Raw genomic sequence first — 24,877 nt, 5'->3', positions numbered from 1 at the left:
TCAAAAATCACGTTATCTAAAATGAAAGTTTGCAGAACTATTCTCGCTACAAATCTCCATAGGAAGAAAACAGAGAAGGAGGTGGTAACGCAAAACAGTTTTGAAAAGTGTAATGCTACGTGTTGATTGCAAGTGCGAACGTTACAAAACACTTAAGGCCAAAGTTACACTTCCATAGCTGCAGGATGCAAAAAAACCCTCTTCTTTTAAAGTCACATATTTCTTTTTTTTTTTTTTTTTTTTTTTTTTTAATTTTTTTTTTCAACGTTTTTTATTTATTTTTGGGACAGAGAGAGACAGAGCATGAATGGGGGAGGGGCAGAGAGAGAGGGAGACACAGAATCAGAAACAGGCTCCAGGCTCCGAGCCATCAGCACAGAGCCTGACGCGGGGCTCGAACTCACGGACCGCGAGATCGTGACCTGGCTGAAGTCGGACGCTTAACCGACTGCGCCACCCAGGCGCCCCAAAAGTCACATATTTCATATCCTCTCTCAACTGGGCCAGTAAAGCAGCATACCTTAACGTAAGGGGAAAAATATTTAAAGGGCCTACTTAAGAATTAAAGCAGTAAGTATTAAAGTATCTTCCGTATGTCTTTCTACTAAACGCATGGCGAGGAGCTTCACTATAAGACTCTTTTGCTTAAACTCAATGGAATTCAGAATAAAATGAGTCTGTCATGTCATAGCCCAAAACTTTTCATTACCTAAGTACCACAAAGAGATTATCATGATTTTTATTAGATGAGTCTAGGTACAGAGAAACCTTTTGCAGCCAGAGTTCTGACTATAATGTTATGACCAGACCCAATGTTATTCTTTTGTTTTTCACAAGTGAGGCAAAGTATACACTCATTCTTTCTAGTCCCTTAAAATCCTTACAGTTGAAAAGGTGGTCCTTGAAGGTTAATTCAAATAGAAATAAATTTGCTTAGTGGTATATGTAATTTTAATAGCCTAGACATATAGTCAAAGAATATTTTCCAATTGTGACATCTGCTTGGATATTTTGTTATACGGCTACTTTATCAAAAGTCCTACCATAGCCAATTATGTCCATGTTTCCGAAAATTGTTATTAATCAAAAATGCTGCCATCTAACTTGTAAGAAACAGATCTTGGGTTCAGGAAATACCAATACATTACTAACAAGTTATTATAATTCTGCATTTACTTTCATTTATAAATATCATATAAATATCACCGCCAAGTATCATAATGTTAAATCATTAAACTCATTTGTAAATATTGATTTAAAAACCTTGGAGCATATGCCGCAAAAACAAAAACAAAAAAACTTGAGTAAAGCTAAAAACAAAAACAAAAAAAAGTATTTTTTTTTCCAGGTAACACAGCCAATTATTTTCTTCATGATCATCACCTACCCGGGAGTTGATAATAAACACACGCACAGTTTTTATAGGAAACTGACCTTGCACAATGTGAAGACAAATATTGGCAAACACCACATCTCAAGTTATATTCTAAGAAATCATACAAGCTGTAATATTTCATAAAGTTGTTTATTCTTGTTATTAAAACTTGGACTCAAGTAATCCGGGTTATTCTGGAAAAAGCACCTTGTTTGCAGGGATCACTTAATCATCCTTTTCTACAATCACCTCTCCATGAAGCACCTTTCTTCTTTGGCGTAACATGTGAAAATAGAGTTGTGGAAACACTGATTGAAAAAAAAGAAAACAAAAGAAGGTATTGTTGAAAATTATTTATACTAGAAAGTTCTTCCCAGTAGCAAGCTTTGAGGGCAAGCACATCATCCACCATCTCGGCCTTCCCAAATATTCACAGAGCTCGGGGAAAGAGTAGAAGTGTGGGCCTCCACATACCATACACCTACATGTTTTACAGGCTCACCTCCTTTGATTGCATTTTTTACACATTGAAGGTCTGTGGTAACCTCACCTCGAGCGAGTCTGTTGGCACCATTTTTCCAACAGCATCTGCTCATTTTGTGTCCCTGTGCCACATTTTGGTAATTCTCACAAGACTTCAACCTTCTTCATTATTATTATTATCGTACTTGTCATGGCCATCTGTGATCAGTGGTTAGGACTCGCTGAAAGCCCAGCTGACGGGGAGCATGTTCTAGCAACAAGGTATTTTTAAATTAAGATGTGAACATTGATGCTATTGCACACTTAACAGACTACAGCATAATGCAAACCTAACTTTGGTATGCACTGGGAAACCAAAAAATTCATCTGACTCACTTCATGGCAGTAATAGCTTTACGGCAGTGGCCTGGAACTGGACCCACAGTATCTCCAGGGTATGGCTGTAATGCCATTAACTGCTGGGGATTCTGGAGCAAAGTTAAATATCTTGATAAATGTACCTTTGTAATGACCTGGAAGGCCACGTTTGAACTTAGAACTCTGTAACTCTTTGGAATCCTGTGCTAGAACATTCCAGCACAAGGAAAACTGCCCCACCCGGCCCCCTTTTCTCTGGTCCACTGGCTATCCCGTACCACTCGGGGTCTCATGAACATGTATGGACATCTACGCCCACACGACCCAACTGTATCCACACCCTTCATACACAGCTGCCCTTTGGCTACCCCTTGATCTCAGGACCGTTTTTACTGGTGACATGGTTTATCCCTCAGGAGAACAGACTGGGGAAGAGGCCTATCCGTGCAGTCCCTAGGTGCATGCACGCTCAGCACCACTTGGGTCACAAATTCCATGATCCCAGGTTTCTAGAAAGCGGTCTAGAAGGGGAGGGGAGGCCTGTATGGAGAATGATCAGTGGAGGGCCAGAACACCGAGAGCAGAAGCCTCTCTTGGTTGGGTATATGGCTATTCTGCTATATACACATTTATGTATATGTATTAAGTCAGTTAGACAAATGGTCATCTGCCCTTCCAAATTTGAAGAATTACTTTGAGCCCATTTGAACCAGGGCTTTTAAACTATAGTGTAAATGTTAGTGGGTATACAAATTAACATCAGCTATAAACAACATAAATATTTGTAAAAATATCTCTGAAAATGATGAACTGAATTATTAAAATCAATTAACTAATGACAAAAACAAAGCTTTGAATATCTTGCTCAGGCAACTTTAGTTAACTATTTTTAGAACTTAGCCCACATGGAAGAAAAATACACAACGGATTTTATTCTTTTTAATTTAGGTATCACCCATCTTGATAAATGTAATCATCGTATCATACCCAGGGGCCTGAACATATTCAGGTAAAATATACTTAAACCTAACTGACCAGTTATTGAAAATACTTCTATCACATTCTGAGTAGTGTAGTGGAAGGGCAGGCTTGAGTTCAAACCCTAGCCTTATTTACTACCTGGGTGATTTGTAAGCCTTGTCTGTAATGTCCTCATTGCGATGTCCTCTAATCTGTAATGTCATTATTGAAAAATGAGAGTAGCACTTCTTTTGAGTACTATTCGCAGGACTGTTAATACAGTCAATGAACAAAAAAATTCAATGAACAAACTAAAACTAGCTGTATTACAGCTAATATTAACGATCCAGTGGAAAACATCCCCCTGGCTGACGGATGCTCCAGCAAGTGGGACCCTCACGGAACCATCAGCATCGTGAACGGAGCTCCTAGTGACACGGGCCAGAGTCTATGTCTCTCAGGACACCACTAAACACACAACCAACAGTTACTAGTTTGATGGTTTCCAGCCATGACCTGTTGGGCCTCGGGTTTCTGTGGAGATGCCTCCGCAGTTACAAGGAAGAGGGGGACCCGATTCCCAAACCTGTAATAGGATATAAACAGAAGCAGGCCGTGGCCCTGCGCCAGGCATGGTGCCATTCACCAGACACTGCGGAAGCAGAGGGTGCACACGGGTGCCGCAGACATTCCACCCCTCAGCCCTCCCGAACGGCCGCTGGTGGATGATCTGATGACAGTTAGGCCCAACTGACAGAAGATGAGGGGAATAAATGCACTGTGTGACCATCAAGTCAATGCCAATTTTGAAAAAGCTTCAAAGTTCGAGGCCTCAAGGGGCTGGCCAAGTTTTATGTGCACCCCCATTACATAAAATATTTTATATCGTGTCGATGCAGATTTTAGATGCTATAAACTCTGCTTATTTCCTTGGCTCCCTCATGGACTGTAGAGTCTCTAATTTTATTGAGAAAAGTAAATAACGGTCTTGTTTTACTTGTGTATTTCCTGCTGGTGACTATCAAAATTTGACCGAAAAACATTAACCCTGTGGGTATTTACATGAAGTGAGTAAAGCCTCACCAATTCACTGCAACCTACTGAAAGGGGACAAGAAATTAGTGAAGAGGCTGAATTATTCAAAATATTTTAATGGGGCACCTAGATGGCTCAGTCTGTTAAGCATCCAAGTCTTGATTTCAACTTAGGTCATGATCTTGAAGTTCATGGGTTCAAGCCCCGCTTCGGGCTCTCTGCTGTCAGTGCAGAGCCCACTTGGGGTTCTCCCTCCCACCCTCTCTCCCTCAGCCCCTCTCCCACTCGTGCATGCTCGCACTCTCTCTCTCTCAAAAATAAATAAACATTAAAAAAATATTTAAAAAAAAGCGCCTTCGTTATTTTCTAGTACATAGAGCGACACACACAACACTAAAAAGTAATCTTGAATAACTTTTCCAAGTATATGCTCAAGGAATAGATAGAAATGACCCGACATTTTCTTGGATAAAATGTTTATCTTCAGAGAAATAATTCTAAATGCTGGCAAATAGTTCACTGATGTGGGCTCTATCTTTTCTTTAAAAAGAAAAAAAAGTCATATTAAGCTTCTCTTTAAATGATTTTGAGAAGGCAGTCATTTGTGTATCAATTTACCTACCTTTTTCCTTATAACTAGGAAACAGTCTTTTTTGACTCACTCTTCAATTATTTAAAATTATGAATTTTAAATGTGGGGTTGAACAGAAGTTTTGATATATTTGTAAGCCATTATGCTGCCTTGCTTATTAAGCCAGCATATCATGATACTTTACAAAAACTTTCACAGCATCTGTTAAACCAAAGTACTAATAACCATATACTTACGTGGTATATATGAGGCCATGGTTATAAGAAGAAAATAATAGTAGTCAAAAGAGACATTGTATTTATTAGGAAGTCTTATTGAAAACATTCCTGTCTTCTTCACGTAGGGTAAGGCAGCATATATTGTAAGAAGTTCACCAGCAACTCCAACAGGGTATAAGATGATAAAAAAATTGTATCTGGAGAAAAGAAAGACCTCAAGGAATTATTTTTCTAGGGCAATGACTGGATTTGACATCATCATTCCTTTGCTACTACTGTCTTTAAACCTAAAAATTCATCCTGCACATAGTTACAATGCCCCTCACAGGTTAGTTTTCTCTACTTTAATTATTTGCTTATAAATTTAATGATCTTCCTTTTTTCTCATAGCAGTTTCCATTTTAAGATGGCAAGATCTTAATAAAATAAGAAGTCAACTTACTTTACAGTACTGAAATAATGGTATACATGTTAAAAATACATATGTAGTTTTGTGTTGCAAAGCACGTAAGCGTTGTAAATACTGTAAAGTACCTGTACGTATTATAAGGTATTGTAAAGGTAACTTCTTTGACACCTGAAATCAGAACTGAACGAGTCACTTACTGGTCAGGAGCAGTGTTTTAAAAGACCAGTTATGATCCTAACTTTGTATCTACATCTTCAAATTACCAAAGGGGTTCTCTGGAGGCATTTGAAAACCCTGTTGTGGTTACTAATTAAAAGAGAATTAATTACCATTTCAGAAAACTGAAATAAAGCTACCTAAGGTTTCCGTATCTACTAATGAATATATTGTCTAAAACTGCTTTCATAACAAAACAAGAAAGACAAGTTGTTTCCAAAATTCCCACATTAAAGGAACAACTTGCTTAAAACAGAACTGAGAAAGTTGTTTCCAAAATCCCAAATCACAAGCTTGTTCATTTGGGCTATGACGGGGTCTCTAACGCAGAGTAGCCAGCCGTCACTTCCACCTGCAGTGAGAGAAACATTCTGCAAGTCTCTGCGGGCCTCCAGCAGAAAGAGCAGCAAGGACCCAAGGCGACAACATTTCTCCACTAAAGAAAATCATTTTTCTCCAAGGCAGTTACCACAGAAAATAAAGGTCAAAATCTCGGTGGAAAAAGAAAGAAATCAAATCAATCCATATTTTATTTAATCATGTTGTTGGCATTAAGATAATATTTGTAGAGAAAAGTTAAAATCATCAGCATGGCAGGAAACTGGTGATACCAAGTACGCCAAGGGCATACAAGGATAAGAGATGGGAGAGGAACAGAATTATTTGCCAAAATAAACTAAGTGGTGAAAGAAAAGACCAAAGATCCTTTTACTGTCCCTGTTTATCCCCTCCTTGCCTTGGGTATATCATCTGCTTTCTTACTAGTCTTTGTAATTTGTATATTATTTAAATCACTCTTTTCCAGTCTTAATGTCCTAACTCAATTTAAAATCATATAAGTGAACATTTTATAAGCCCTTCTCCAGTAAAACGTTCAAACTTATTTACGTGGTTTTTAAACTTTATGTGACTCTCCAATGAGTTTTTTGGAAGCATTGTTCTTCAACAACAACAAAAAACCCTATCACTCCTAGAGTGAACTAGTTTAAGGCCTTCGGCCACTGATTATTTTTAATGTAATGAGAAAGAATTATGTCATTTACTTTCTTTGCACTTTAAAAAGACTGCACATCACCAACTCTCTAAGTTCGGATGGCAGCATGAGAAATTTAACTCCTTATTGAGAAAAAGATATAATGCCTCCTTTAAAATTCCCAATTGGGGCGCCTGGGTGGCGCAGTCGGTTAAGCGTCCGACTTCAGCCAGGTCACGATCTCGCGGTCCGTGAGTTCGAGCCCCGCGTCAGGCTCTGGGCTGATGGATCGGAGCCTGGAGTCTGTTTCCGATTCTGTGTCTCCCTCTCTCTCTCTGCCCCTCCCCCGTTCATGCTCTGTCTCTCTCTGTCTCAAAAATAAATAAATAAATAAATAAATAAATAAATAAATAAAAAAAATTCCCAATTGGCACCTAAAATTTTTTTTAAAGGGAATGCATTTTCAAAATTAAAGTGGAAATTAACATAAAAACAACAATATACAAGTACCTATTCAGTGGACTTTTCTAGGAACACTTCTAACACATAAACAGCATCAAAGTATATTCAAACTGTCAGAGTAGGCCGGCTACTTATAAATAAGAAGCCATTCTTAAAGTGGAACTTTTATTTGAGAACAGAAGCTTCAACATTTGAACATAAATACAAATATTATTTTAGGTTTTTTAATGAGGTTGGCAAATACGCTTGGGAACTTAAGATTTTTGACAGGAAATAAAATGATTCGTGATTACGATTAACTGACATGTATCATGCTAACATGGACATTTCAAAGCTGAAAGATTTTATAGTACCTGGTTTAACATTAATGCAATTGAGGAAGGATTTCTAAACAGCAAATTTAAACATGCAATGGCAGAGCTTTGAACTTTTCTAGAAATTCAACACATGCAAAATGCATTCTAAAAGGCAGACAGACAAAACATTAAAGACATGTGCCTTTCACAAACAAATTGTATAAATATGGCAAGTGAAGAAACTATCTCATGAATTAGTATTTTCGAAGGTGCCAGAAGTCTGGAAGACTGGGATCGTGCAAGATGGCACTGAGGTATATTCTAGGATTAGTCTGGTGACACTCCAAACCGCCAACTGTGTGAAAGGCCCAACTGCTCAAAGCAGAAGAATGTTCAGTTACAGTAAGAATAAAACCAACAAACATACATCCATGGGAGCACGACCTTCTTACGATAGACAATATGCTTAAGTTCAAATGACAATTTTGAAGCATTTTCAAGAAACAAAATGGGTCAGCCACAAATGTCTAAAAGGAGCTGGGGCACATAAAAAGTGTGAAAGAATAAAATCCAGCTAACGGTGAGAATCATGACAGAGGGGTATTATAAACAATTTGAAAGGTTTTTTTCCTTTATTTTTGATTTTTTATATATTCAACAGTTCATTATATTTGAACATGTGTAGTACAGGAGTTAGGAAAAAGGAGTAACTACTTAAAAAAAAGCGTTAGGCTTTTAATATACAGGGATCAAAACCAAATCTGACGCTAGTTGTATGCTTACTTTCAAACTAGTTAGGAATGTGTTACTATAAATATCAGGGTTTTAAAAAATAGAAATAAGGGCACCTGGGTGGCTCAGTCGGTTAAGCATCTGACTTTGGTTCAGGTCATGATCTCATGGTTCATGGGTTCGAGCCCCGCGTCGGGCTCTGTGCTGACAACTCGGAGCCTGGAGCCTGCCTCGGATTCTGTGTCTCCCTCACTCTCTGCCCTTCACCCACTCATACTCTGTCTCTCTCTCTCTCTCAAAAATAAATAAACAAAAAAAACCTTTTTAAATAAAAAACAAAAATATGGGGCACCTGTGTGGCTCAGTCACTTAAGTGTCTGACTCTTGATTTTGGCTCACGCCGTGATCTCACAGTTTGTGGGATCGAGCCTGAAGCTGGGCTCTGCACTGACAGCACAGAGCCAGGAGCCTGCTTCGGATGCTGTGTCTCCCTCTCTCTCTACCCCTCCCCTGCTTATCTCTGTCTCTCAAAAATTATAAATACATAAATAAATAAACATCAAAAAAAATTTTGTAAATAGATATATGGATATAGCATTGTTTATGATCTCTCAAAGCAGGCCTTCTACTATTAGCAAACTGGAAATTATCTAAATTCTAGCAACAGAGAACTGGCCAGTCATACTACGGAATACTGCCCAGCATTAAGAGTTACAGCTAGATCTAAAAATTCCTGTTTTGACTTAAAAAAAAAAAAAAAAAAAAAAAAAAGCTCCAAGATATAAAAAGCAAATACAATGTCATTCTACTTCTGTTTTTAGAAACTCACATTTGCATGTTCACATTTTCGCTAACATGAAAAAGTCTGGATGGGTACACTGCAAACATCTTCCCTCCAGGGGAAGCGAGCTCGTGAGGTAGGTATAAGCAGGAACTTTCCGGGTTGATTCTATATACTTTGTACTTTTGAGTTTTTTACAACGAAAACATACTACTTCTGTTGTTTAACAGAAAATATAAAGGATGCAAATATCGCCGAACTCTTGTACCCTACCTATGGAGAACAGACATAGAGGGGACAGACGTATCTGGGATAGATCTCTTTCACTCCAGTTGTCCTTCCCACCATCTGGCATTTCACATATCTGTGAGTGGTTTCATTTTTTGTCTCCGAGGTCATGAGAGGACAGAGTTTTTCTTGTGTTCAAACCTGCATCTCAGGTATGGAGGACGCACACAACACGTGTTACTCTTGTAGCAACTGTAAGTATGACACAGGGAAGGAAAAAAACAAATCTACGCTGGCTGGTATGATTTGTTCTCCAAAGAGCAGTCTTGTTTTTATAATAACTTTGTAAAATATCAGGTGCTCAAATAATTCAAACTTAAAAAAAAAAAAACATATAAGTTGTTGCTTTAGGATAGACATATTTAGAACCCTTGAAATATAAATTTTGTCACATTCCAAATAATACAGTTTAGGTAAGTATGACCTTTAAAAATTTCTGTCTCTGCTACTTAAAACGTACCAAAGAAGCTGACATTATAGGGGCACCTGGGTGGCTCAGTCCATTAAGCATCCAACTCTTGATTTCGGATGAAGTCATAATCTCACAGTTTGGGAGTGTGAGCCCTGCATCGGGCTCTGCACTGGCAGCATGGAGCCTGCCTGCGATTCTCTCTCTCCCTCTCCCTGCCCCTCCCCTGCTTGAGCTCTCTCTCTCTCTCAAAATAAATAAATAAACATTAAAAAAAAAAGAAGTTGACATTGTATATATAAGATCCTAAAAATTATGGATGCTAGATTACTAAAATAATTTAAATCATTCAGACAAAAGGCCATATTTTTGGCACTGTGTTTATTTGATAAAATTCAAAAAACTGTACATTTTGCTTTTAAAGAAAAATAAATGGCCAATTCAGGTTATTTAAGGATACTGATATAATTTGCCCTGCACTGATTTTACTCCAAATATATATCAATATGATTTTTCTCTGATCATTAAGTTAAGCCTTTAGAATGCAAGTTATTATACGGCTAACAGCCAAACAACAGCATCCTGGCATCACGGGGCTAAGGCACAAACTTCGGTTCGCTGATGTTAGCACACAAAACGCACATGCACAGGGCTGTGAGCAGTTAAACCGCAAGACATCGCCACCTGGCCCATTTAATGAAGTATGGCAAGTGGTCGAGAAGACTGAATGTGTAGAAGGAATAGCGAGTGATCTCTGTCACAGTCCACGCGACCAGAAAAAGCACCACGCTCTCCTCATTCTGGATCTGCAGAATCACAGAGAAATCCACAGTGTCGTTTCACCTTGAACATTTTCCTCCGGGAAGAGATTTCATTTTAGTTATTTACTATGTGTCTTTTATCGCATTGGAACGTTAGGGGTAGACCGAGGCAAGACAGCAAACTTCACGCAGTCCCCATTACGTAATCCCGTTACGACACACAACGCGACCGCGTCCGGGGCGGGGGAAGAGTCAAAGCTCTACTGCTTTCTCTTCCTCAGCCTTCACTCCAGCCGCTGACAGAACCACCCGAGGACGACATCACCCCCTCAAAACCAGCATGGGAACGATCTAACGTTCCAACTTTCTGGCGGTCACCTGATGACCCATCCTCCTGCAGCCCTGGCCCCTGCATCCGCCCACCCGTTTCCTGTTTCCACCACTGTAATTCGGGGCTCTTCTCCCATCCAGACTCCCGTAACAGCCTCCCGGATACCCGTTCCACTCTACTCTCTTCGTGGATGGAAGTTTTCTCTCAAAAGCAAAACAAACAAAAACACATTTGGAAGTAGCTCGTCTGTGACTTACAGGCTTCTCGGGCTCCCCATTGCTTAACAGGAGAAAGGGATAAAATCCTACCCCCTGTGCATGGTGGTCAAGGTGTTTTTTACAATCTGAGCTCAGAAGTCTCTCCAACTTAACCTGCAATCTCTCAACACTCCACTACTACCTCTCTCTCTCTCTCTCTCTCTCTCACCAATTTTGTATTATTTCCAGAACATGTTCTGAATGTTTACATCTTAACACATCCCTCCATGAGAATGCTACTTACTCACTTATTGGCTCCCATAGAAAACCGTCTCTCATCCTTTAAGATCCAGCTACATCACGCCCTCTGGAAAACTTTTCCCAAACCCTTCCTTTCACCCCAAGCAGGTATTTGTCTACCTTCCTTGTTCAGATCTGTATCATAACACTTGCCAATTGGTTTTAGAGTCTGTCTGCCTAACCCTTGCGTATCCCTCACTGTGCTATTTATACACTCCTTCCTCAGGGAAGCCTTCCTTCCCCTCCATAGGTCAGACTAAGTCCCCAAGTATATTGTAATATAATGCACTCGTCTTGTTTCAAAGCACTAACACTAATATAATGAAACCATTACAGCTGACCCTGCACAACGTGGGGGTTAGGGCCACCAACGCCCCCTGTGTAGTCAAGAAGCCTGTGTGTGTGTAACTTTTGACTCCCCCAAAGCTTAGCTACTAAAAGCTTACTGGTGACCAGAAGCCTTACTGATAACATACAAACAGCTGATGAACACATTTGTATATCATATGTATTATATACTATATTCTGACGAGAAAGTGAGCTAGAGAAAAGAAGACCCTATTAAGAAAAACTTAAGAGAAAATACACTGACAGTACTTTACTATATTTGTCCAAAAAAAAAAAAAATCTGCATATGAGTGAACACATGCAGTTAAATCGCATGTTGTTCAAGGTCAGCTGTATTTGCACATCTACTTGTCTACCATCTCTCCCAGCTACAGGCTCCACAAGGCAGGAACTGTACTTGTATTATGAACAGCCAGGTCCCCAGCACAGTCCCAGGCACAGAACAGATGTGCAGTCGGTATTTCTCAAATGATTCCACATCTGTATGACCGCACCCCCACTTCCCAACAGCCAGGATGCGTGACAGCTGGGACCGCCCCGTCCGTTTTTGTAAATCCGGACATTAGCACAGTGTCAAGTGCATACGAGGCACTCAGTAAATGTTGGCTAAGTTAATTAAAGAGTTATGGAAAGGTGCCAGTGGGAAAATATTGTTGGAGACAATTAAGTAGTAATATTCAGGCAGAGATCCTTTGGAGGATAAAAGAGAGCAGATGGGTCTTTTTTCTCTTGGGGGCCAGCAACCTGTTAGATTCTTTAACTTCTCTGCAGTAACGTTGGCCACCCCATCTTGTCCTTCTTTCTCCTTGGTCTTCAGATTCTTTGTAGTCCTGGCCCAGCTCTTACATTCGCTCACTGTCTGGAATAGTCTCTCTTTTATTTTGTTAATGTTGGACTCCTGCTTTTAAACTGCATGGCAATCTGGATAAAAGGTCTGGCTCTCCATACGGCAGGCAGTCATTGCTAAGTGCATGGCGGGCACTGGCAAGGGCCCAGGTGGACTGAGTAAGGTGTGTGAAAGACACCGGTCGGAAGGGCTAACGTGCAGAGTGGTGAGAGGGCAGAAGGGCAGTGATCTGTCCCCACACGGACGGGGGCCAGTAAGTCTAGCAGGCAAGGGAAGGGAGTTACGGTATCATTTCAAGCAGACTAGGGACAAGAAAGGCATGTCAGGAATGGAAAGGAGGCCAGAGATCTGTCCTCAAGTAGACAGGAGACGCTGGCGGCTGTCAGAAGGTCAGAAGGGTCCATCTGGGAAATGTTTCTGTCATGGGTTTATAAGGCCCAGTGTCTTGACATAGTGAGCATGGTGTTTGTTTGTCTAAAAGGGTTTAAGCCATTAATTAGATTTAGGTCTGTCTCCTGTCATGCCTCAGTAAATAATATGCTAATTTCCCCTAAGTTCCTCAGCCCTTCCAACTTTCATTTTGCCTTCCCCATTTGCTCAGATCTACAGAACTACATTTGCTTGTTTATGCCTGTTGCTACACCACCCCATGGTGAATGAGAAACAATAAACTGTTGACACTGATGACTTCAATACAGGATCAAAGACAATACGTATCAATAGGAAATAGAATTTTCAGTTCGTTATTTGACAGAATATGAATATTAATTTTAAAAGCTGAGAAACATCAGAGAGTAGACTGTGGACATAACATCAGAGAGTAGACTGTGGACATAAATATTTAGTTTTGCTTGTGTTACAAGGTCATCCTACTAATGCACTAAGTTAATGGACAATCACACTTAAATCCAAACCCAGCCCTTTTCTGTCTAGTGGTTCTGTTTCCTGAAATACAGCAATGTTAATATTTTAGACTCCTATTAATAAAAAGCTTTTCTACAGGCTCCTGAAGAGAACACGTTAGCATCACTTACCGGTTTTATACTGTGAGTAATGAGCCACACCATAAAGATTCTTGAACTCACTTGGACCCCAGCCACAATCACAGAAGTAGGTACAATTCCTTAAAGAGAAAAACAAGTCAGGGGTGCCTGGGTGGCTCAGTTGGTTAAGCATCTGAATTCGGCCCAGGTCACGATCTTGCAGTTTGTGACTTTGAGCCCCACAAGGGGCCCCGCGCTGATGACAGAGAGCCGGCTTGGGATCCTCTGTCCCCCTCTCTCTCTGCCCCTCCCCGGCTCTCACACTCTCCCTCTCCCAAAAATAAACATTAAAAAACAAAAACAAAAACAAGTCAACCGCTGCCCTGGAGGCAATTTATACCAACAATAAAAATTAAATCAGAAACTCACCAATTAAACAGTGGACTATCTGTAAGCAAATAAAAAAAAAAAACCACAAGTCAATAGCACGCAACATAAAATAAATCCCTGTGAACACTGGTTTTCTACAAATCCGTAGGTGGTATGTCATCAGCAGAATAAGACTGGCTTTGCTCAACAAACAATTTTTCAAATAAATATTACAACAATAGAAAAACAGCATCGTAGGAAACTTACCTCAAGCAAGGCAAATGTCTGGAAAAATTTAAGCGTCTTCTGAATACTTTTATATAAACCTTTGTGTGTTCCTTTTTCCATATAAAAACGTACCATGGCAATAGCTAGAACCAACCACCTAGAAGAAATAAAAGTATTTTATAAAGTTCTACCAAAATGAATACCACTGAGCTTCCTACAAGGAAATGGTGTAATTTAGAGTAACGATATATGTTTTATTATGTCCTCAGTTCATTATTCTTTTTTAACAAAACCCACAGGAAGAAATGACATTGTTTTCATATGGGCTCTTCAAGGGGATGAACACAACATACTGGAGACCAGCGAGACTCAAATGTCAAACAATATCCAGTTCGTGTTTGGTTTCAGCAGATAAACTGATGCACTGAAGAAATTAGCTTTATGTACCAAGTGAGGTTATTGCCAAGCATTTCATAATTATAGAAATATGTCTCAAGGTAAAAAGCTGTGAGTATAAGCACGTACTTACACAATATACAGTGTATGCTTATATGTAAGTAAAAATCTTCCATAATAATTATGTTTTTAACATTCTTACTTATTTTTGAGAGAGACAGATTGTGAGCGGGTGGGGGTGAGGGGCAGAGCAGAGACACAGACAGAGAGACACAGAATCCGAAGCAGGCTCCAGGCTCCGAGCTGTCAGCAGAGCCTGATGCGGGGCTCAAACTCACGAACTGTGAAATCATGACCTGAGCTGAAGTCAGACACTTAACTGATTGAGTCACCCATTAAAAACAACTGTTGGGCCACACAAGACATACATACAGAAGGCCATATTATGGGCCTGCCTTAAAAGAATTTGCTTTACAAAAAGGACAAAATACATATGCCTTCCCTTTTCAACTTGCATTTATACATGAAATAGAGGTTCTGTGCTGTGAATCAAGAGTACTTCAAACACAAGCTACACCTTTGGAGACCAGCTTTCTCACCCTATGCCCAATCTGCTAGAGACACTCAGGAGAGTTAATTTTTTTTCCAGTTCCCCTCACAATTACAAGAGCACGTTTAGGTTTGAAAAAGTTGCACCATCTATAACTTTTTAAAATCTTTACTAACACACCCATGGAAATGAGTATTTAAAAACCCCAGGCTTTTAATTCAGTGGTCTCCAAAGTGTCTAGTTAAATGGGTTTGTGAATGACAACATTTTGATACGGTTTTAACTTTTTAATTTAAGAACACTCATAAAATGGACAAACGGCTTAAAGGTTCCCGCAAAGCAACTACTGGTTGAATATGATGAACATGGGCAACAAGGTCAACAGAACAAGATGGCGGCGGGCACTTCCGCTCCGGGCACTCATATTCCTCCTCAGCACACACCAGGTGAAAGCAGAGGTGTTCCTATGACAAGAAGTCAGGTAAAGTCTGGAACTATCAGCGAGACCTTCAAAATGGGAACTGTTAATGATAACAGTGATGATAATAATCGGTAAACTTTCAGAATGCTTTCACGTTCTAGACAATATTCTAAATGCGTGTTTAACATACTAATGTTTCATCCTCACAAAAGCCTTGTGAGGTAGGGACTGCTATTAACCATTTTAATGCTGAGGAAATAGGCAGAAAAGGTCACAGAGCCAGGCAGCTGGGATGTAAACCCATCGCTGGGCTCAGAGTCTATGCTCTTGAACCACGATGCTATACTGGTCTGGCTCTAGGTAGATACTGTGTCTTGGGATACTAATCACAATATTTCATATATTTAAGTTACAAGTAAATTTTAAAATGTATACGAAGAGGGGTGGCCTCGGTGGCTCAGTTGGTTGAGTGTCCTACTCTTGGTTTCGGCTCAGGTCGTAATCTCATGGTTTGTGAGTTTGAGCCCCACATTGGGCTCTGTGCTGGCAGCATGGAGCCTGCTTGGGATTCTCTCTTTCCTTCTCTCTCTGCCCCTCCCCTGCTCACGCTGTCTCTGCCTCTCTCAAATAAATAAATAAACTTAAAATAAATAACTTATTTATTTAAATAACAAATAAATAAACTTAACAGAAGTTATAAGGAGAATTATGCTCAAATATTTTCACCGATAGTAGTGTACTATCAAAAAGGTTGGAAGGCCACTGTTGTAGATGAGACAGTCACCAGGCAGAGATGTCAAGTGACTTACCCTAAGTATTAAGGTCAGGGGTCTAGGTAGACATAGAACCCCTGAGGTCTCCTAATCCCCCATGCTATTCTGTCTCCACAATACCCCAGCTTTCCTAGATTCAACTGATGGCTTCATCCCATAGTGAACCAACGTTGAATTCTGTGCTGGGCTAATCTGGGTGATGTTTTAGGTGCCTTCCAGGTTTAAAATGTTATGGTTTCATTATCTCCAATTCTAAGTCCCTATATACTAACAATAAGAAAACAAACAGCTTAGTAAGATATTTAAATTCACATTTTCCATCCACTGTCCTCTTTTTGAGGAAAATCCATAGATTTTTATAAAAGATCATTCTGAGAGGTAATTACTAACGTACCAAAGCATTCATCCAAGGATTCGTTTAGATGGCAAGTTCTCTACGACGTTCAATAGCATGATATAAAAAGCCCTGCATAAGAACTTGGGAACAAATTCTACTGTTGTTCCATAGGTGGCAGTATTGTACCACCTAGTGTGGTATTAGAACACCAATAACTAACTTGTTTGAAACAAACAAAAAAAAAAATTAATACTCTGGGTGGGGTTAGAAAGGACCACCTCTCATCTATTTTTCAGTCAATATGGCCAAGAGCTAATCCGACCTAATCAGTGCTCACTTTCTAAGCCCACCATCACAAGGGAGTGACAATCAAAGTCTCCCATAAGGGCCCTACATTTAACTAACTTTGGACTTCCTATATTCACTGGTTTAGTAATTGGGATTCAAAGAAAAAAAAAATTCAAAAGCGATTAGAGCCTCTGCAACTGGCAATTCTTTTCCGGAAAGTTCTGTTTTTAAAAAATATGCCAGACCTACTGATTACCCAAATATGAACCCAGATAGATATGCTGAGTCCTTGAGAAAAATACTCATTTTGTGAAATATACAAACATGTGCTCTATATGTAGGAGATTGTTTCATTCATTTCTTTATCCATTCATCTTCACATTCAGCACTTGTTGCTAAGCCAGGGAGAGTGCTATATGCTGGGAAATTAGAAATAAATAAGACATAGGCCTTGCCTCAAGAAACCATTAAATTAGTAAGTGGCGAAAACAAAACAACGCTGTAACAGGAGGTATGTGCCATAACTCACTCAACACACGGCCTTCTCACCATGCCAGTATGCTACCATGACCCTGAAAAATCTTATCGAAGGAGTTCTTCTGTTTCTGGTGCTTCGTTTTCTACTGAGATTTCTTGGAGACAACCTGCTCCGTAAGTAACTTGGTTACCTAAACCTGCATCTTCTTTTCTTATTTCAATACTTCTTTCAAAATTTTAATTATGAACAACTTCAAATATATACAACAATACAGAAAATGGTATAATGAACCCCCGTGTGCCCACTGTCCAGCTTCCATCGTTATCATCTTACGGACAATCCTGTATTATCCAAACCTCCATTCACTTCTCTCCTCACCATCCCCCTCCCTCATTATTTTGAAGGAACTCTAATAGATTCTATAGTTTCATTCATAATAAAAGGATTGCTTTCAATAAACATTACCATAATACCATCATCCCATGTGAAAAATTTTAACAATAACATCTTAGATCACAAAATGTAGAGTCAGGATACAAATGTCCTCAATTGTCTCTCAACTTTAAAAAATCATGATTGAAATAAGGTTCATACATTGTAATTAGTTGCTTTGTCTTTCATGATTTATTTAATCTATAGGCTTCCCCTCCCTTCCTCTATCCACTCATTTCTCCCTCCCTTTCTTTCTTGTGAAACTTGTCTGTTGAGGACACCGAGTGGTTTATTCTGCAGAGTCATCCTCCATCTGGGTTTTGCTAATCACACACCCACAAGCCATTTATTATGTTCTTCTGTCCCCTGTATTCCCTGTTGACAGTTCCAGGGGCTTGATCAGATAGATTCACACTGGAGGCTAATTTCTAAGTTATGCTGTGCCCTTCCTTCCTTAAAGAGCACATAATTTGTGGCTGTCCCTCTTGTCTGTAATGTTAGCAGTCATTGCCGATCATTGCCCAGATCCATCAGTTCAGCAGTTATGGAGAAGTGATGATATTCTAATTGTATCATTTCTTCTTGACACCTCCTATAAAGTAGCCATTTGGAGACTTGGGCCCCTGGGCTTTGATACATTGTTCATTGACACCACTAAACTTCCTTTCCTAAACTAAAATGAAACTTTTATTTCCCAGCCAACATGTGTGTCAACTTACTGCGGGTAGATACTCATGCCAATGGGATTAAGCTGAAAGGTTCACAAAAGAAAAAAAACAAAAACAAAAACAGATAAACTAGACATTGTCAAGATTAAGACCTTCCACTCTTTGAGAGACACTGTGAGGAGAATGAAAAACCAAGCCACAACTAGGAGAAAATATTTAAAACGTATATCGGAGAAAAGACTTATATCCATACTTTATATTAAAAAAAATCTTGGAATTCAGGAATAGAAAATCAACATCATTAAAAAAATAGGTATAAGGGGCGCCTGGGTGGCTCAGTCAGTTAAGGGTCCAACTGTGGCTCAGGTCATGATCTCGCGGTTTGAGTTTTTGTGAGTTCAAGCTCCGCGTCAGGCTCTGTGCTGACAGCTCAGAGCCTGGAGCCTGCTTCGGATTCTGTGTCTCCCTCTCTCACTCTGCCCCTCCTCTGCTCTCTCTCAAAAATAAACATTTAAAAAAATTTTTTTTAAATAGGCGAAAGATTTGAACAGACACTATTACCAAAAAAGATACACAATTGGTAAGTAAATGCATGAAAAGACGTTCCAGGTCATTAGTCACTAGGGAAATGCAAAATAAAACCACATTGCAATAACACAATACACCCATTAGAATGTCTAAAATTACAATGAGTGACCCTATCGAGTGTTGGTGAGGATGTACAGAAGCTGGAACTCTCATTCATTGCCCATCAGGATGTAAAATGGTACAATCACTCCCGAAAAGCTTGGCAGTTCCATACGACCCGGTCATTCCACCCACAGGTATCCACCCATGAAAAATGAAAGCGTATGTTCAAAGACTTGTGTATGAATGCTCACAGTAGTGTCACAGCCAAAAACTGGGAAGAACCGAAATGTCCATCAACAGATGAATGATCAACAAGTTGTGGTAGATCCACTGTATGGGATAAAATATATGTCTGTTACTTAACATTTGGGGAAATGGATATGCCTGAACTGTGGGTTTGCTACTCTACTAACTCGCACTATTTACACTCTGAAACTATCTTAAATAGTTTCTCTTTCTGTGTCGAACACCCCGCTGATCATATCCATGATCTTTTTATTCCTTGTAATACTCTCACAAAGTAGTTGTGTTGTTCCAATTTACAGATAAGAAAACTCAGGGGCAGAGAGGTTAAGTAACTTATCTGAGGCTACCTGGCTAAAAAGGAGAGAAGCACAGCCTTTAACCAACACCTTATTGTGCTATTTACAGGTTAAAACCTAAATATGTTAGCAAGGTGTTTAAGGCCCTGTGCAATGATCCAGGCTCCCTATCCAGCTTCATTCCTCCTCTCCCCCTCACCACACACACACAGACACACACACACACACACACACACACACACACACACACTTCAGGCCCACTTGTTATTGCCTCAATAACATGTCTAGGAATGTCACATCTGTGTACTCTAATTCACGCTGTTTCCTCATCCATGCCTGTGAAATACCACTGATCTTTCAAAGCTCAGTTGAAATGCTATGATCTCCACCACAAAGCTTTCTCTGATTCCCACTACCTGTCTGACCTGTCACCTCTGCTGAGCACCTATTTCACTGTCTTTTATTGCAATATATAAATGCCCCAGGTTACACTTCTTCAAGGACAGAGCTTAAAATATTTATCTTATGTCTCTCATTTGACCAAGGAAAGGCACTTAACATGCCTGGGCTCAAAAGTCCTGAAAAGGAAAACAAAACAAAACAAAACAAAACAAAACCAGAGAGAGAGAGAGAAAGAGAGAATACATCCACTTCTCTGGTCAAGTATCTATTATGAACAAGTACCGTAAAAATCCTCACATCCTTTAAAGGTGTAATTCTACTCCTGAGAACTCATCTGAAGCTACTGACTTAACAGAAACAAAAGGAAATCGTCATTAGGAGAATGATTTAAGCCATTATACACTCTGATGGAACCATGGAAGAATATATTTATGAAAACCACACAGAAATATCTAGTAGAATATTATGTGAAAATAAACTATATAATAGAGCAGATACTATAACCACAATGCTCTATAAGATGCATTTTAGAGCTTACACTGTAATGAGGGGGGGAGAGATAATGGACAATAACAACAAGCCGAATTAGTAAAATACGCTATACAGTTATATGGCAACAAGTGTAATGAGAAAAATCAAGCATGCAAGAGGAATAATAGCATAATGGGGACATGTGCTGTTTGAATGAAGATAGCTAGGGAAGGCCTCCCTAAAAATGGAGATTTGAATGAAATTCTGAAGGAAATTAGATACTCACATGAAAGCTAAGAAAAAAACAGAAGGTCGTGCTAAGCTCAGAGAATTAGGCAAGTTTTTTTTATTATTATTATTTTTAACGTTTATTTATTTGTGAGAAAGAGAGAGAGAGGGACAGAGTGTGAGCAGGGGAGGGGCGGAGAGAGAGGGAGACACAGAATCTGAAGCAGGCTTCAGGCTCTGAGCTGTGAGCTCAGAGGCTGACACGGGGCTGGAACTCACACACTGTGAGATCATGACCTGAGCCGAAGTCGTTGGACACTTAACCGACTGAGCCATCCAGGTGTCCCTAGGCAAGTTCTTTTTTACCGTTATGTAAATACTTCTTATCTCTGTTGTTTTCAAAAGTATTACAAAAAATTGATGAATTTCAAAGTTCTGCTGAAAGAGAAAAACAAAGTAAGTTAAATGGACAAAAAGAACCTCAGCTAACCCCTCTGCTACCCATACTATTCGACGTCTACCTTTGTGTCTCATTTTCCACACCACAACCTTATTTGCCTCTATTCCCCCGATGCCACCCTTCAATTAGATCAAGACAATATGCCAGGCTTTCCTGCACCTCATGCCTATTTCTAGACTTTATCTCACTCGAAATATCTACCCTCCATGTATGCCAATCCTATTCCTTCTTCAAATCTCAAGGTCTCTAGAAAGCCTGCAAAGAGTTACATGGATTATTCCATTTTGGTGTCCTTGGGTTTTAAACAGAGATGAAAATGACAAAACAACTTTCTCAATATAGGCAGGAGACAGATACAAGTTTCAGATACGCAGTAATAGGCTGGGCAGGTAGGAAAGAGAGGAATGGAGTGTGAGAACACAACGGACACGGCATTTAATTCTGCTCCAGATGGGGTGGGAGACCTAGAAAACGTCAAAGAGGATGGCTTGACTTAGAAATCATATGAGGAATAAGGAAGATATGCAAACAGTGAACAGCCTGAGCAAAAACAGAGAGCCGTGAATATAAAAATGCACGGTGCTTTGCCAGCATTAGGAGTTAGAGTTGATTTCAAATGCCACCAAACTGGAAATGAGAATCAGAGAGCATATTGCAAAGGCCTTTGAATGACAAACAGCCTAAATCCCTTAGGTTACAGTGGGGGGGTAACGGGGAGTCAGCGGAGGCTTTAAACTAGTTATGTTAGTTTTAAGGTTAACCCTGTTTTCAAAAGGGAGAGTGGATTGGAAAGGGAAGGGACAGCAGACCAGTTAACCAACAGCAGGTATTCCAAAAATGTTTATTAACTGGGTGAGGCTATCACAGGAGAGAAAATTCTTTCAGCTTCCACTCTATCTAAAGACAGCAGGTATAGTGGGTACTCGATTGTTCTCCAGTTGCTCTGAATATATTATTTTTCTCTTTCAAGATTATAAAGCTTACTAAAGCGTAAAGGCAAAGAAGCAGCACATCTCTGAAGTCAGACTGTCTAGGCTGAAATCCAAGTCTGACCCCTGCTGGTTGTATGATCTTGAGCAAATGACTTAACCACTCTGTGCCTCGGTTTCCCAATCTGTCAAATGTAGTATCTCATACCCCTCACAGAATGGTAGGGGACTAAAAACGACATAGTACATCTAAAGTAACCAACACAGTATTTGGCACATAGTAAATCCTCAATAAATACATGTTTCATCAACTGTATTTGGTATTCGGGATCACTCTAAACACATAATAAGCACTCAGCACTGGGTCACACCATTTATTCTTTGTCAATACCATTTTTCTATGAGCCCTGGAGAAAGTTTAAGATATTAAGCTTTCCCCCACACTTACATAGGTTAATACTTCACGTGCTAGTGGGGAACTCACTTCTTAAAAAGGCAATGCAATTTAGATACGGAAGAGCATTTTCTCAACAGGTCTTGAGAAGCAGTCGACACAGCAGTCACTTTGACAGCTCTCTGACGAGCGACAGTCATTGTGTAACCTTAACTTGTAAGTCACACTCCAAGCCAGAAATAAAAGTACGGGGTATCAGTCAAGTATGGGGCCATAAAGATGCTGCACACGAGCGCCGCACTCTGATAAGGCAGGCTTTCTAAACTATCGTCCCAAGCAAGTAGCTCTGGGGCTCAAAAATGTGAAAATCGTGGTGACATTAACAGTGAAGAAGACTCTGCCCAGCGACCCGCAGCACGAGGAAACGCACGGTGGGGGCCACCGGCCGGACAGCTCCGGGCTCGGGGGGCGGCCGGGACCCGGGCGTTTCTTCAACGGCAGCAGCAGCAGCAGCAGCCGGTAGCGGCGCCCGGGGCGGCCGGGCCGAAGCCGCCTCCCCCGCGGGTCGGCCCCGCATTCCTGCCCGGGTCTATACTTAACCTCCGGCCCGCGCCCCGGGCCGCCGCGCCACGCCGTGCACCGTATTAGGCAATGCCGGGCGAGCAGGGCCCCGGCGCCCCCCCCCCCCCGGCCTCCGCCCCGCTCCATTCAACGCCCGCGGCCGCGGCGGCGCCCGCGCCCCTCCCCCACGGCCGCCGCCCGCGCCCCCTCCCCGCCGCCCCGCGCCCCCCACCCTCCCCGCCGCCCCGCGCCGCACGCGCCCCGCGCGCCCGGCCCGCTCGCCCCTCGCCGCCCCGCGCCGCCGCGAGCGGCCGCAGCCCCGCCGGCGCCCCGAGCGCTGAGCGTCCCGGGACGGCGGCGCGGGGGTGGGGGGCGGAGGGAGACGAGGGCCCCTCGCGGCGCACGTACCCCGCGGTCATGGCGATGTTGTAGAAGGTGAGCCAGACGGTGGCCAGCAAGCCGAGGCGCCTCCTCTTGCCGGGGGCCTCCCGCTCCTCGCCGGCCTCCGAGGCGCCGCCGTTGGCGCCGTCCTCCTCGCTGGACGCCATGGTGGCCGTGCACCCGGGGGAGGTGGAAGACAGGGGAAGGGGAGTGGGAGGGGGCCCCGCCGAGCGCGCCGCTGAAGCGCCGCCGCCCGCTGCCGCCGCCTCCGTCAGGCGCCCCATGTGCCGCGCGCAGGGGGCTCGGCGCCTACCGCCCTGCCGCCCGCGGGGGGAGGAGCGGGCGCCCCCCGCCGCCGCCGCCGCCCCGGCCGCCCCGCCCCCGGCCCTCGGGAGCGCGCGCGGCACGGGGGACCTGGCCGCCGGGCCTGGGAGCCCGGGCTCGGGGTCCCGCGAGCCCCCGGGTACGGTTTCGAGGCGGCCGTGTGGCTTCCGCTCCCACAGAAACCTGTCCGCTTCTCCAACTGGGGGAACCTCCTCTTAGAGAGACGCCCCACATGTCTCGGGAGCTGGCGCCGTGCCCCTTGCTAGTGCATTTAGTCGGGACGCACGGAACACACCTGACTCGGCGTGGTCCTGCCCCGCCCAACCTTTGGGAAGGTAGTTTCTGGACGCTGGGACGGGCGCTAGGATCTTCCCGCCAAGGGCTCCTTCAGACCCTCTGAGGAAGACGCGCCCACTTGAGCCTGGTTCACTTGCGCGGGCCAGTGGGTCATGCACAGGGGGAATATAGTAGGATTGCCTCACTTGTGTGGATTCCCCTGGAGCCAGTGTTCTAAAGGCCTTGACTCCAATGCAGTGCAGTGTTGGGTGTTAGAAGCTGGAGGAAAGAAGACATGACAAGATACCAAAGGAGAAAAGTCGGAGCGGATACAGGCAAGCTACAGATGCAGGGCTAAGCAGAACCTTTCCCGGCAGTAAAGAGTATCTCACTGCTCCCCACTCTACCCCTTTCCTTTTTGTATCTTCCTCCAGAGACCCATGCTTTCTCCGAACAGCTCTTTGCTCTTTCCCCTTAAAGCACACGGTTGGGAAGGCAGGCTCTGGAGTCAGATTACTGAAATCCAAACCCCAAATTCTTGGCTCCACCAGTCTTATTAGCTTGTGGACTTGGGCACCTAAACTTCTTTATGCCTCAGTTTCCTCAGTGGGAATAATTTATAAACCTGTGTCATGGGTTTTTGTGAGATACAAGTGAAATCACTCATGTAAACCACTTACAGTTGTGAAACAGGTTGAGTCACCCCAAATCGGATTGCGATCACCATTCTGGCCACTCGGATCTTTGTTGATCCAGCGAAAGAAATTCTGGGCCGGCCTGTGGAAACGATCTGCCTGTTAGGCTGTGCTCTGGAACCTGAGCCTGGTCCCGGGCGGGGGACAACCACCAGAAGACCACATAGCCACGGGAGTCTGGTAGCGCCTCAGGGTACGGAGTCATTCTGATACGGAGGAAAGCATGAAAGAAGTCACCAAACTAGAGAAAAGAGGACACAACCCTGTCCCTCCTTGTGATCTGGCCTCTGG

General features: G+C 42.1%; 1 protein-coding gene across 2 annotated transcripts; it reads right to left on the bottom strand.

Annotated features, from left to right (window-relative positions):
• Positions 1-1,506: 1,506 nt before the first annotated feature.
• On the bottom strand, positions 1,507-24,764 carry HACD1 (3-hydroxyacyl-CoA dehydratase 1). 2 transcript variants are annotated; one of them, XM_058681792.1, is made up of 7 exons: positions 24,572-24,764; positions 13,990-14,107; positions 13,783-13,801; positions 13,405-13,493; positions 10,271-10,392; positions 5,039-5,217; positions 1,507-1,683 (listed from the first exon to the last, which is right to left on the bottom strand). In XM_058681792.1, the coding sequence occupies exons 1-7, from the start codon at positions 24,616-24,618 to the stop codon at positions 1,601-1,603; spliced, it is 657 nt and encodes a 218-aa protein (XP_058537775.1). In that variant the 5' UTR covers positions 24,619-24,764; the 3' UTR covers positions 1,507-1,600. The 2 variants fall into 2 exon arrangements, with proteins under 2 accessions (XP_058537775.1, XP_058537773.1); XM_058681790.1 differs by lacking the exon at positions 24,572-24,764 and adding an exon at positions 23,319-23,703.
• Between the last annotated feature and the right edge of the window lie 113 nt (positions 24,765-24,877).

This window comes from Neofelis nebulosa, chromosome 8 (genome assembly GCF_028018385.1).
Source record: "Neofelis nebulosa isolate mNeoNeb1 chromosome 8, mNeoNeb1.pri, whole genome shotgun sequence".
In the NCBI taxonomy this organism is placed as follows: domain Eukaryota; kingdom Metazoa; phylum Chordata; class Mammalia; order Carnivora; family Felidae; genus Neofelis; species Neofelis nebulosa.
The sequence above is the reverse complement of the archived record's forward strand: the minus strand, read 5'-3'. Positions and strand labels throughout refer to the sequence as shown.

Excerpts from the sequence above, each read along its gene's own strand:
- HACD1 (XM_058681790.1), bottom strand. The coding sequence starts at position 23,575 with ATGGGGCGCCTGACGGAGGCGGCGGCAGCGGGCGGCGGCGCTTCAGCG. Across the intron at positions 10,393-13,404 it reads TTACTCACAGTATAAAACCG|ATCCAGAATGAGGAGAGCGT; the intron begins GTAAGTGATGCT and ends GTGATTCTGCAG. Across the intron at positions 5,218-10,270 it reads TACTTCATTAAATGGGCCAG|ATACAATTTTTTTATCATCT; the intron begins GTGGCGATGTCT and ends TCTTTTCTCCAG.